Source organism: Phocoena phocoena, chromosome 9, assembly GCF_963924675.1.
Source record: "Phocoena phocoena chromosome 9, mPhoPho1.1, whole genome shotgun sequence".
NCBI classification, from domain to species: Eukaryota; Metazoa; Chordata; class Mammalia; order Artiodactyla; family Phocoenidae; genus Phocoena; species Phocoena phocoena.
The window spans coordinates 64,893,813-64,907,165 of record NC_089227.1 but is presented as its reverse complement, the minus strand read 5'-3'; the positions used below and the strand labels follow the sequence as shown (position 1 = coordinate 64,907,165).

At 33.9% G+C, this 13,353-nt stretch overlaps 1 protein-coding gene across 2 annotated transcripts in view; it reads right to left on the bottom strand.

Moving 5' to 3' along the window:
- ANLN (anillin, actin binding protein) overlaps window positions 1-13,353 on the bottom strand; it is a 53,246-nt gene that overhangs the window by 15,492 nt on the left and 24,401 nt on the right. Inside the window, exons 9-20 of one of the 2 annotated variants that reach the window (XM_065883741.1) lie at window positions 12,639-12,749; window positions 11,694-11,929; window positions 10,846-10,991; window positions 10,423-10,570; window positions 9,911-10,046; window positions 9,087-9,269; window positions 7,991-8,117; window positions 7,314-7,362; window positions 7,165-7,221; window positions 6,518-6,556; window positions 6,261-6,282; window positions 5,244-5,347 (exon numbers count right to left, since the gene is read on the bottom strand). In XM_065883741.1, the coding sequence (XP_065739813.1) occupies window positions 5,244-5,347; window positions 6,261-6,282; window positions 6,518-6,556; window positions 7,165-7,221; window positions 7,314-7,362; window positions 7,991-8,117; window positions 9,087-9,269; window positions 9,911-10,046; window positions 10,423-10,570; window positions 10,846-10,991; window positions 11,694-11,929; window positions 12,639-12,749 (1,358 nt within the window). The remainder of the gene's footprint in view (window positions 1-5,243; window positions 5,348-6,260; window positions 6,283-6,517; window positions 6,557-7,164; window positions 7,222-7,313; window positions 7,363-7,990; window positions 8,118-9,086; window positions 9,270-9,910; window positions 10,047-10,422; window positions 10,571-10,845; window positions 10,992-11,693; window positions 11,930-12,638; window positions 12,750-13,353) is intronic. The other variant, XM_065883742.1, reaches the window with a different exon arrangement.

Below are 13,353 nucleotides of genomic sequence, written 5' to 3'. Positions count from 1 at the left end.
TTAAAAAACAAAAAAACACTTCTTCCTGAGAAGGCAATAATCCTAGATGGAAGCCTGGCTCTACAAGATGGAATGAAGAACATAAGAACCAATAAATATAAATGATAATTCTTTAAAATATATTTTTAAAATTTCTTTTAAAATTGATTAAAAAATAACAGTGCACATTGGGGTTTATAATAAAGGTAGAATTAAAACATAATGGGGTGGGCAAATAGAATTATACTGTTGCAAGGTTCTAACTGTTGTAAGGTACATGAAGAGGAATAATTGTGTTTCAATATAGACTGTAGTAATAGTAATAGGCTAAGGATGCATATTGTAATCCTTAGCAATAACTGAAAAAGAATACAGGGAGGTATAGCTAAAAAGCCAACAGAAAAGATAAAAATGATTACCAAAATACTCAATTAGAAGTAGTCAAGAAAGGAAAAATAAATGACAAAGAACAGATGAGACAAATAAAAAATAAAGAACAAAATAGTAGGACCAGGGTTTGTTAACTTTTCGTGTAATGGCCCAGACAATTAATATTTTAGACTTCGCAGACCATACAGTCTCTGTCACAACTATTCAATCTGCCATTGTAGCATGAAAGCAGCCATAGACAATACATAAATGGTCATGATTGTGTCAAAAACTTTAGTTACAAAAACAGGCTGCTGAACTTTTGTTACTAATATATCAATATCAGTTCATTAATTGTGACAAAAGTAACTTAAAAAAAAAAAACAAACAGGCCAAGAGCCAGATTTGCCTGTAGGCTATAAGTATGCTTGCTTTGTGGTAGACTAAACCCAACCATATTAGTATTGCATTAAATATAAATGTACTAAACACTCTAATGAAAAGATAAAAAATTGTTAAACTGACTAACAAAATATGACCATAAAATATGCTTCTGATACACTAATTTGACATATATGGACAGGTTGAGAATAAAGAATGGAAAAAGAGAAAATTCCCTGGCAGTCCAGTGGTTAGGGCTGTGCGCTTCCACTGCAGGGGGCATGGGTTCCCTGGTCGGGGAACTAAGAGACCGCATGCTACGTGGCACGGCCAGGGGGGAAAAAAAAGAATGGAAAAAGATATACCATACCAACATTAATCATAAGAAAGCTGATGTGACTCTATTAATAACAGACAAAGTAGACCTTAAGATAAAGATGACTACCAGAGAGAAAGTGTTAACAATTCATCAAGAAGATATAATAATCTTAAATATTTATGCACCTAATAGCATAGCTTTAAAATACACGAAGCATAAGTTGACAGAACAAAAACTAAGTGCCTAAAATTGAGACTATGTTGCTCTTACTAGTTGGAAGTTTGAGGGACTGATATTTTCTTCCCAATAAAATCATGCTTTCTGTCTAGCATGAAAATATTCACATAAGAAATATTTTTAAACAAATCATTCTTATCAGTCTATTAATAATGCAGAGACCGCATGTCAAAAGTATCTTTTAAATTATAAAAGCTGCTTAAGTACATGTGATAATTTAAAATGATTCTGAATGTGAATTAAAGATTACAAATATAAGAAAAATTCAATTGGAGAAGTTGTATCGTTAGAGTAAAATGGTAACATCCAAATATTTAAAGTCATGTTGACTTCTGGGTCAAGATAGAAAGGGGGATGCTTTAGTCTGTCATTCCTGCTGCCCAGTGAAGAATAACGACACCCTGTTGGAATAATCTTAGTTCAGTCTAAATTAGAAAATTTTTACTGTAAGATTAGTTTCCAAAAATTTAGTCCTCCAACCTAATAAAGATAAGTTAAAGGGGGGATTCTTGGCCAAAAAGTATGGATTTCAAGAGACTAACTCCATAAAATAAACCTTCAACTTTCTGAATTTCAAAGGCATCTATAATGTAGAGTCAAAACATCATACGCCTCATTATTATATTTGTTATAAATTCCCTTGCCGTTTTCTTTTCTATATTGTCAATGTTAAGTTCCTTAGCCTCTCAATGCTAATTAATAGAATTCTACTATTTAGCCCAGCGAACGCTCCTGGTAAGAAGAATCTCAGAAAGATGAGAAGAAAATGTTCCCTCTTACTCTACAGCTGTGAAAAGTAGACAATATTCTTGGTTAGAAGCTTGTCCTGAAGTGAACTGAGAATATTCACAGAAGAGTCAATGTTACTACACCCTGTCAAGTGTGGAGACGTGCGAAAATGTATGATCCTATTCTGTTTTCTGTTTAACAAAATGGTCTTTTAAGATTATCAACACCTCAAAGATTATTGTTAAGAGGTGTAAAATGTACCCTATAATCAGGGTGACTGTATAATTTTTTATACGTCAGGATATTTCTGAGCAAGAATAATTATACCTGTTAATAATTAAACCAGACCAACAGGCATAAACCCGGATAGCTTTGGACACACCAGAACACCTAATCACTCCTCCTACAACCTCAAAATTCTACAGTGCTAATCATTTGTTTTACCTCACAGGTGTTTGCCCTAATACTATTTAAATTGACATCTCTATTTCCTGGAAGGTATAAATATCTATGACATTTCTTTAAGTCAGAAGATGAGTTGGGGGATATGCTTCTCCCTTTATCCATAAAAGTATAGTAAAACCTATGATTATTTTGGATTCTCTATTCAAAGAAAGGATTTGAGAGTGTGACTCATTGAAATTCATAATAATTTAATTCCAGGACGTCAGACTTTACATCCGATATCTCTAAGCTCAAATAAGAAAGCAATCCGTTATTAGTGGTATCCTAAATTTATAGAGCAAACACTGGGTTAACCTCAACAGAAATCTCATTCTGAAGGGGTCTCAGAGATAACCCCATGACTTATCTTTATTGGTCAAGACACCAGTAAAATAAGCAAACGTTCCCTTGCACTGATGGTCTCTGGTAGGATATGGGAGACTTGTTTACTCTCTCAAATTTAATCAAATGGGATTATTATGTGAATATACAAGGTCTTCCATTTTTCCCACCAATTTAAAGAACATCTAAACTTAACTATCTTAAATATTCTCCTACATAACCACAAGGTATTAGAACAAATACTTGCTCCCCCCTGCCACTCAAAAAAGCACATCTATGACAAATTTTTCATCTAAATTATATTGTATTTGACTCAGGAAGAGACTTTACAGTATTGGACACAACCAGTAAACTGATTTGATTTTACACTCAGATCAGGTGGCTGGATATTTAAGTTATAATTTCAAAAAAATTTTTAAGAGAATGGACATGTAATTTATTTTTAATTTGTGTGACGTTTTAAATTAAAATGGCAGTGAAAAAAATTTTTAAAGAGCAATCAGTCTATATTTAACATATGTCATTGAAATCTCTTTCATTTTACAGATTCATGAAATTTCTTACATATATAGAAATTGGCTATGGGACAACACCAAGTAAGGAATACAGTTCACAGAACCCCAGTCCTTATGTTTACCTAATTTGCAAATGTTGTTTTAAGAATTTAAAATACGACTTCTCTGGTGGTGCAGTGGTTAAGAATCCACCTCTCCATGCAGGGGACACGGGTTTGATCCCCGGTCTGGGAAGATCCCACATGCTGCGGAGCAACTAAGCCCACGCGCCACAACTACTGAGCCCACACCCTGCAACTACTGAATCCTGCGTGCCTGGAGCCCATGCTCCGCAACAAGAGAAGCCACCACGAGAAGCCCATGTACCACAACGAAGAGTAGCCACCACTCGCTGCAACTAGGTAAAGCCTGCATGCAGCAACGAAGACACAATGCAACCAAAAAGAAAAATTAAAAAGAAAAAAAAGAATCTAAAATGAAACAAAAAGTACTATCCAGCATTTTGCAAATTAGCATATCTATACACCCACAAGATGCTTGTGATTGATCTTCACAAAGATATTAAAAATCCTAAAAAAAATTTCTAAAATATATGCATATATTCAGTATAATTTTAGCATTAAATTAATTTTAAAATTAATAAACAGAGCATCAACTACATAGCAACATACCTATTAGCCAATTAAGACCACAGAAGTTTTCTACTTTTACTTAAAACATTACCAATAGTTCTTTCAATAAAGAGGAGGTCAACAATACTGAATAAATTTTAGTTTAGACATAGTTATTAATTTGGCATTTGGTACCCGGAAAAATCAATGCTGAAGCGACTATAGAATCTTAAAGAATTATAACATGAAAAAAGAATATAAAAGCCCAAATACCAAACAGGCATGAAAAAAACTAGAGAACTTTTAAAGAAAGCTTTAAAGAATTATGAGACTAAAGAAAAAGATGCCCATCTACAAGGATCTAAAGAAAGAATAATTTACATAATGTCCTTAATTATTCAAAATAACCAAGAAGACATGAGAGTGGTTAGTAAAACAAATACATAAGGGCCAAAAATTAAGGACTAATTTTTAAGCTCATTAGTTTCAAGCAAAGAAAATATGGCAACCTTTTCCTGGAACATATAGCCCAGTAGCTCTCGCTCTTTAACATCATAATTTATCTAAAACAAACAGAATAAAAGACAAAGAGAAAAAAAGACCCAGAATCACTCAATTTGTTAAACTAGCTGAATTACTAAATTAAAAGTTACATGAATTTTTTTAAACATCGTTATATTCTAACTACAGAAATCTCTTATAATATTTTTAAATAGTCTGTATTATACAGCAGAAGCCAACACTAGGACTAAAGTTTGCCTCTACTTCTCTTACTACTTAAAATGGTCTCGTTAGCTATTAAATATTTAGTCTTTACAGTGTGGTGAAAAAGCACTCAATATGGTAGTGACACTACACAGATCTGAACTATGAAGTCTTAAACTTGGAGAGGAAAGTACGGGAAGGAAATCCCTTAGATTCATGAGTACTTTTCCAAGAAATTAATCTATCTTTCCTTATCTTGTCAAAACTAAATCCAAAAAATGTTAGTCATTTCAAAATATTGGTTTCAAATGGGCAAGAAACTATGTTTAAAACTGTAAGCTTAACATCTATATGCAAGAAGCAATACTTTCTTAGTCAGAATTGACATTTAGAATAAACCAGTATATGCTGCTTTGAAGACTTAACTATTAAGATACAGGGGAGAAATACTTCCAACATCAAAAAACATATCATGCAGCTAAACCCATGTCTAATTAAAATGTAAAGTTCTAAGAACATACATATTCAGCCAAAGATTTCAAATACTTGAAAGTAATGGGACATTTTCATGGACCTAATTTTTCTATAAATAAATAAATAAATTTGGATTACCTTGTCCAGAGCAAATTTTGTGTTTCCTACTGAAGATAATGACAGCATGTAAGATCCAACAAGGGCAAAGTTGCTGGTACGCACAGCATTAAGACTGGCCATAACTAAAGAAAAAGGAAATGAAGTTTAGTTCAGAGTGACTTTGGTAAGTATAAATAACAATTCCTCACCCCACTCTAACAGAATGAAATTAACCTGCCACAGAAGAAACTGCTTCATTTTCCTCTGTCTCTAAATATGGAGGTGGGGCAGGGTGGGGGGAATAAAACATCAACACATTTCCTAATGAAAGAAAACTGTTAAGTATTTATATTTAACGTAAGTGAGGTACAGGCGCATCTTAACGTTTGAGACAGATGTGTTTTTCAAGATAGAGAACCTAAAAATGTGTGCATAAAAAGCAATTTTCCTATCAGAGATATGAAAACCTTCACTGCTGTAGTCTAGGATGACATAATGAGCAGCAGGACTTTATCTGCATGGTTCTTCTTAGTCATTCTCTTGTGCCAAGAAACAGAGACCAAAAGTCCAAAGGTGAGTGAAACCAGATCAGTCCTAATCCCCTTTGGAAAATTTAGGCCTAACGTCACTCTGGAAAAGTCTTCTCTGGCCTACTGGCACTCCAGTTTCCAGTGAACTAGAAAGATGCTTTTCTGACATGATGCGATGCCAGTCATGATCAGTAAAGTTAAAACAGGGGAACTCCTCAGTGTGGATAGCACAAAACAAATCTACAGACCAAGAGAAGATAGGGTGAAGAGTAATGCTACCTGCTGCAGTTGTCAAGTGACTAGGTATCCTATGTGTACTGCCTGCTAGAGCCTGAGCAATGTGCTGTTTGGTGGCCCGTGGTGGTTTCAGACAGCAGGTTATTCTCGCCAGTAATCTTATATGTTACTACCATACAGAAAATATTCAAAGGAGAGTAAGGTAAACACTCATAAATCAAGACGGCTATATGTATAAGTATGCAATTGCTTATATCCTAACGTTTCAAATAGTTCAAGATTCACTCACCTGAAGAATGAAGGGTGCTTTTCTAAAAAAAAGGTGTGAAGAAGGACATAAGTTATTTTCTTTATTTGATACAAAGATTTAAATATTAAGTACAAACACCACAAGGACTATATTTCAGAAAACGTTATTTTTTCCTTTTACGATATTTTAAAGATTCCCAAAGCACTTAGGGTTTAGAAATGGTTAACCAATTTCCAATCATATGTGTAAGATGAAGATTTCTCAAGGAACTTCAACTTTCAAAAAATTCTACTTACTGTGGTTACAGATGTGAGAAGTCGCTTAGGAGTAATAGCCTGGAAGAAAAGATAACTTAGTATATTTCCTATTAAACATTATGATTAAAACTAACCAAACTTGAGATTCTCCCACACAGAAAATAACTCTTAAATATCAATACATTATACTTGAGTCTTTTATTCCAGCTTTACCCATACTGTTATTCCTTTTTTGTTAAAGCTAAATAAAATTCTTTTAAATGATGATTTAGACAAAGAACAAAAGAGCAAAGGCTAGGAAGGACAGAAACAAAGCTGTTTCTATTCCTCATGCCTACAGTGACCACATCATTCTTAAGCCTGGTTCAGAGGAGCTAGGAAGACAAGAGTTCAGAGGAAAGGCCTGAGAAAAGTTTAAAGAGATAATAATAGTTGTCAAGCAGATATGGAGAAAACAGAATTGTCTAGCCTGAGTAATATCGGTAGCTTATACTTAGGGTCATGGTCACTCACTGCAAGTTTACTCTCAGTATTCATACCTATACCTATTATGTGCAGTAACTAGAAATTTAAGGCATAAAAATGACCCAAAAACTTGATAATTATTAAAAATTATACATAATTTTAAACAGATATTATATCTCCTATTTCTGATTATATTTCTACTGGGTTTCTTTCATTCTCACCTTTGACTTGTATGCTTTTTTCTTCTTATCAGGGCCTGAGGGATCTTTCGTTTGTACCTACACACAAATCCAAAGCATAAGTAACTTAAAATCTGATGTCTTTAAGAAAAATACACTATTAGTTACTTTAGAAAGCTTTAACTGCTTACCAAGCTGTAAACTTCAATATTTATTTCAAAGTCATTTGACACATCCCGCCTGGAAAAATAAAAATATCAAATTATGCCATTAAAAATTATGCCACAAATACTGTTACAATGCTGAGAGTAAAGGAATTCACTGTGTTTTAAAACTAAAGACAATAGTTACAAACTATTAAAGAATATAAAAACTGGTAAGAACAGTCTATTTTTCCCTATAATACAGGTCAAACATTTTCTTCAGCATTTTACAACTCAAGATCTTAAATAATAAAAGTAGTTTTTCTTCCAAACTAGATTTTGACTCTAGTTTCAAAATAAATCTCTGACACTACATATAAATGTCTTTCACTGAGACTTAATGTTAAGTACATTAAGAGATTTAAAGTATATATTAAAAAATTGTTGTCCTGATTTTGCATGTGTGTGTGTGTGTAGTAAATACATATGTTAAAACACTTCAAATACCTACAGTCACATGGAAGAAACATGCTACTCAATGGAAGAAAAGATCGGAAGCATAAAAGAGTTAAACCAACAAATTGAAAAATGAGTTATTTGTCCATATAAAAACAATAAGCATACTGCATTTCAAAGATTATAAATTCTACCTGGATGCTTAGACTGTATTAACTCTATTAAAAAAGAAAAGTATGTTTGAACCATCAAAAGCCTAATTTACTTACAAAGTAAATGTAGTAGTGAATGTTAGAGCATCGCCATTAAGAGAATTTGAGGTACTTGCTAATGGTGTGGCTACCATATTTTCAGCTCCTGCTTTTAGTATAATTAAGAAATAGTAATTTGCTGCATCTGTAAGAAATAATCACATTACCTAATAAGCACAAGCAAAATCAGATTTAGCTAATCAGCATTCTGGAAGACCAAATGAATAAAGTAATACTGCAACTGATTTACATAAAATTCATTTTAAATTTTCTAAAGTCAACTTTTCAGACACAAAAAGACGTAAGCAGACAGACATGTTCCTGGAACAGCATCATCAAGGTCTCTTCATTTTAAGTGAATTGAAATAACTTCGCTACACATTCCTCAGTTTCTGCTGACTTCAAATTTTACCTGTTGACCCGACATTCTTCAGCTAATAGTATACATCTCAAAAGGGTAAATTCTGGTTTGTTATTTCAAGACTGAGATTAAAATACTATATTTCTGTGAAAGTTACCATCCTGCCCTATTTTTCAGATACTGGTGCCATAACCTCCTTTACCCACTTTGTTTAAATATGATTTTAAGTAGAATACATAGCTTAGAAAAGTTTATTTATTCATTCTAGAGGAATAAAGGGAATAAAATTTGAATAGAAGTATCTATACTGTGATGCTCTTCACTCCCACAACCAGTAATTCAGGATTCAAAGAACAAATTTACATGACGGAGTGAATTTTAAATAGAGTAGAGTAAGTAAAATAAGTTCTTTTAGATGCCCAATACTTTCCACAATAAAATTAATGCAAGTCAAATGGTCTGTTTTATCAGAATAACTCATCTTAGTAATTTATTTTATGTTCAATATTATGTTTAACAAGCCTTACTTTCAGTTAGATCTATGTCTGTTATTGCATGGATCAGTAAGAACATATATGAAATTTTCCTTGGTTATTTTTATACACACATCTACATAAAAGGAACTAAAGGCCCGAGATACAAGCCTTGTGTCTTCATGCATGCTCTACTTGTTCCCATTTGCACAATTCCAATCTAGGTGAAATTCATAATTTAACATATGATCTAGAAGTGAGTAAATAAAAATTACCATACCTGGTTTCTGAACTGTACTGCAGACAAAATCTGCTTTTAGAGGCAAGCGGATTTCTGACAAAGTAATTGATCCTTTGGAAGGGACAAATTCACTTTGGGATATGGGACCAGCCTTATTCTTCCTCTGAGGCCCTTCATTCTTCAACTTATTCAACTCATCAATCAAAAGTGTTCTCTTCTCAGCTATGTAGAAATATGCAAGTTAATATTTCAAATATTAAAACTGCAATCGTTTCTAAATTAAACCAATTCAAGAAAATGCACTCATGTGGCAATTGTATACAACACCAAAGACAAAATCAGTAACTCTTCCTTCATATAAATAGATGGTAGGTAGTTAGGTAAAACCTTGATTGCTCAATCTGTTCACAAAATCCTTGTAATTTAATACTTCAACTTTTGGTCAGTTTTCTTGCATGGTTAATCTCTCCATCCTAACATGCCCTGTCATCCATCACCACACAACAAAATTCACACACTTATTTTTAGCTATACATATATAGACAGGTACAGAGACAGAGCATGTATGTGTGTGTGCATAAAGAGTATGTATGTGTGTGAGTTCATGTATTCATTCTTAGCATACTCTTTACACTTCATTTCTTCAAATGCATTCCAGGTTCTTTCACCTTTTCATGCAAACTACACCTTATTTTACATGTAGTGTTTTCACAAACCTTGTAAGAAACAAAAAATAGATCAGCTGAAACAGATTATCAAAAAAGCCCTTTCTCTAAAATTAGAAATTTCTGAGTATACTAGACAAAATGAGTTTTTCCTGGTTTGAAATTGTGTTGGAATTGTTTCAGGTGTATCACACATACTTGCAATTAGAAGAAGTCTTTCTGCTTCAGCCTCTTCCAGTGACCCTTTTCCATGGTCTTCATCAACACAACAGTTAAGAGCCTGGCTAGCCTGATAGATCACTGTCTGCTGCAAATTTATTTCATTATTGAGTTCCTAGTGAAACCAATGAAAGGAGGAAAAAAACTCACATTTTTAATCACCATTTTCACTTTATTTAAACTTTAATTATAATTTATCCAATTGGGTAATTTCCAAAATCTCCAGAGAGGGAGGTTACGGTTTCGGTTACGTTTCCATTGTTTCCTTTTCATTCAAAGGTTACGGTTTCATTGTTCAAGTTTCTAGACTATGCACCAAAAAGAGAGGACTTTTCTCAAACTGAATTCAGGAGTAAGCTCCTGAGCTCCCACATGTCACACACTGTCCTAGTCACTCAGGATACAGAGATGAATAAGGCTGGGCTCTTGTCCTCAAGGAGCTCACCATCTCGCGCTGTCAACCTTCCAAATCCCCTTTCCACAGTACATACCTGCATTTTCTGCTTGATGTTAACCTGACAAGGAAAGCCATTCTTTTTTTCATTCAATTTTGAAGTAACATCTTCCTTCCGAACAATCACCTGCTTTATTGAAGGACGGTCTGTTTCTTTGACTCTTTGAGATCTGTATGCATCAATGCTTCAGGAAATAAGTTATACTCTATCAGAAATCCAGCAACACACTAAGCACTACCCTTTGTTGAACATATCAGCAGAATATTGATATTGCAACATATCAGTAGAACACTTCACTAGAATGGAAAATGCCATTGGGTGAAAGAGAGTCTTCCCAAAGCTATTTCAAAGTTTTATAAAGATTAATACTAATAACACTATAATTATAAATAACAAAACTTGTTAGGCCAATCTAAACCATGACCCTTAGTGAGTGAATGTCTTCTAAGATGTTCTCACCTGTAAGGAAGATCATGACCTTCATGACCTATACTATCACCAGACTCAGCTCGAGGGACACGGGTTCTTTGGAATTTTCCTGGCTTTGGACTTTCATCACTTATGCTGGTGTCTTTCAACTCCCAGCTAGGCGAAGAAACTAAATTCTGCAGGAAGGCACATCAGATATTAGATTTTATGGATGACATTGATTCTAAATGAGAAATCTGAGGAATTGAATGACTTTATTACTAGAAAACAAACATCCAATAAGTTGACCGATTCATCATAAAAACAAGGCAAACTTCAATAAGTTCCTAAAATGTATATGAATAAAAGTTCAAAGACAGCTGAAGCCTACACTTGTAACTCTTTTTAAAAAATATTTCTAATTGAATCAATCTCCAGAAAAAGGTGCAGCTATTCAATTTAGGGTGATAGCTTATAACAGTAGAGTTAGCTCTCAATAAATGTTAGTTATCTATCTGGTGCTAAATACTAATATACTAATATGACCTAATATGCACTTTACCCCCATGATGTAGGTACTATTTTTAACCTAATTTAACATTTAACTGTGGCAAAGAGGTTAAATAACCTGACCCATAAACATCGCTTAATGGCAGAGCCAGGATTTGAGCCCAAATGTCTGGCCTTTTAAGCCATGTTACAGTTTGGATTTCATCTAAGGCCAAAAACAAACCACTGAAGAGTTTTAAGCTCTTTTTTAAGAGAATTAACATCAAGTTTGCAAAATACCCCTGGCTACAGAGTGCCAAATCCCCATGCACCAACTAAAACAAAAAGGGACCCCAATTCTACTTAGTTTCTTTATGTGTTGGGCCTGTTTACATTTAGTCCTTTCTTACCTCTGGACTTACCACACCAACTGTCTGTGCTAATGGAGCAAGTAAAGACATCGAGGAGATATTCAGTGCATCTTCCTGTTCGCTGCTTTCTGCATCGGCATTATCCGTCTCCTCCTGGCTCTTTTCCACATCTAGTTCACCTTCCTCTAGGACATCACTGAAGATGTCATTAATTACTTTTGAACTGTTGATATCATCATCATCATCCACACTCATCTCAATTTCACGTACCACCTCTGAAAAGCATTCCAACAGGTAAATACTGTGATTCAGACCTTTAAGAATTAAACGGATAACAGAGAAGACCTAACATTCATATGCTTACTCAATAAACAGGAAGAAAAAGGCCTATGAAAAAGTACCTCCTAAACAAACAAAACAAAAAGAAATAGAATACTACTAATATGAAGTTCCAATAACATTTTCTAAGTAATAAAGGTGGGAACGATCCAAAGCTGATTCAATTCTTTGGGTTTAAGAAAGAATATTAAAAACCCAGACTGCAAGATAATAGCCAAAAGCTTCAGATTTACAAAAAATATTTTTTCAAATAATTCTTTTTCTATTGTTGGGAACTGCCCTTTCACATTGCAGTCAATAATAGGAAAATATTAACATCACTTAGGGCAGGGGTCACAAATAAACTTCAAGGGCCACTGATTCCTCTAACCATACATGCAGAGTGTGGAAGGGCAGCACATTTCCTTTCCCTTTGAAAGTGAGTGATAGCCTTAATCAGATTTTCACAGGAGCCTGGGACCTAAAGATAACTGTTAACAGTACTATACTTTGTGAAAGCTAGAGTATTTCCTAGTGGAAATACTAGAATTTTATAAAATCATATTTTGAAATATAGAACACTGCATATTTGAATATGAGAATACTAATTCTCCTAGCGTGTCCAGAGTTAATAAGAGACAAGGAATGAAAACAATGAAAACCAACCAGTCAGCTGTTCAACCTTTGGGTCTGATGTTACTTTTAAGGACTTTTCCTCTTCTAAAAACAATGTTATTTTCAAAGGGCTAGACTTCGTCATTTCACATTCAGTAAAACCTAAAAAAATTTTAGGAAAAACCATATGAATATGTATATAAAAACTTAGAGTTTTTCAATTAAGGAATCTTACATATCTTGTTTTCTGATTATAAAGCTATGCATTTCAAATCCAGAAATGCATAAAGTAGAGAATCCCCCAAAGCACCTGTCTTCTCTTAACTTTCCCATCTCTCTCTTCTTCCCTAGAAGAGAAAGGGGACACTAATATTACCAGGTTATTGTTTGTTCTTCCAGTTTTCCCTCTATGTATACATATGTATATATCCTTTTTAAAAGTTTTCCCATTATTTTATCTTATTTTATTTTATTTTTTAAACATCTTTGTTGGAATATAATTGCTTTACAATGTTTTGTTAGTTTCTGCTGTATAACAAAGTGAATCAGCTATACGTATACATACATCCCCATATCCTCTCCTTCTGGCGTCTCCCTCCAACCCTCCCTATCCCAGCCGTCTAGGTGGTCACAAAGCACCAAGCTGATCTCCTTATGCTATGCGCTGCTTCCCACTAGCTATTTATTTTACATTTGGTAGTGTATATATGTCCATGCCACTCTCTCTCTTTGTCCCAGCTCACCCTTCCCCCTCCCCGTGTCCTCA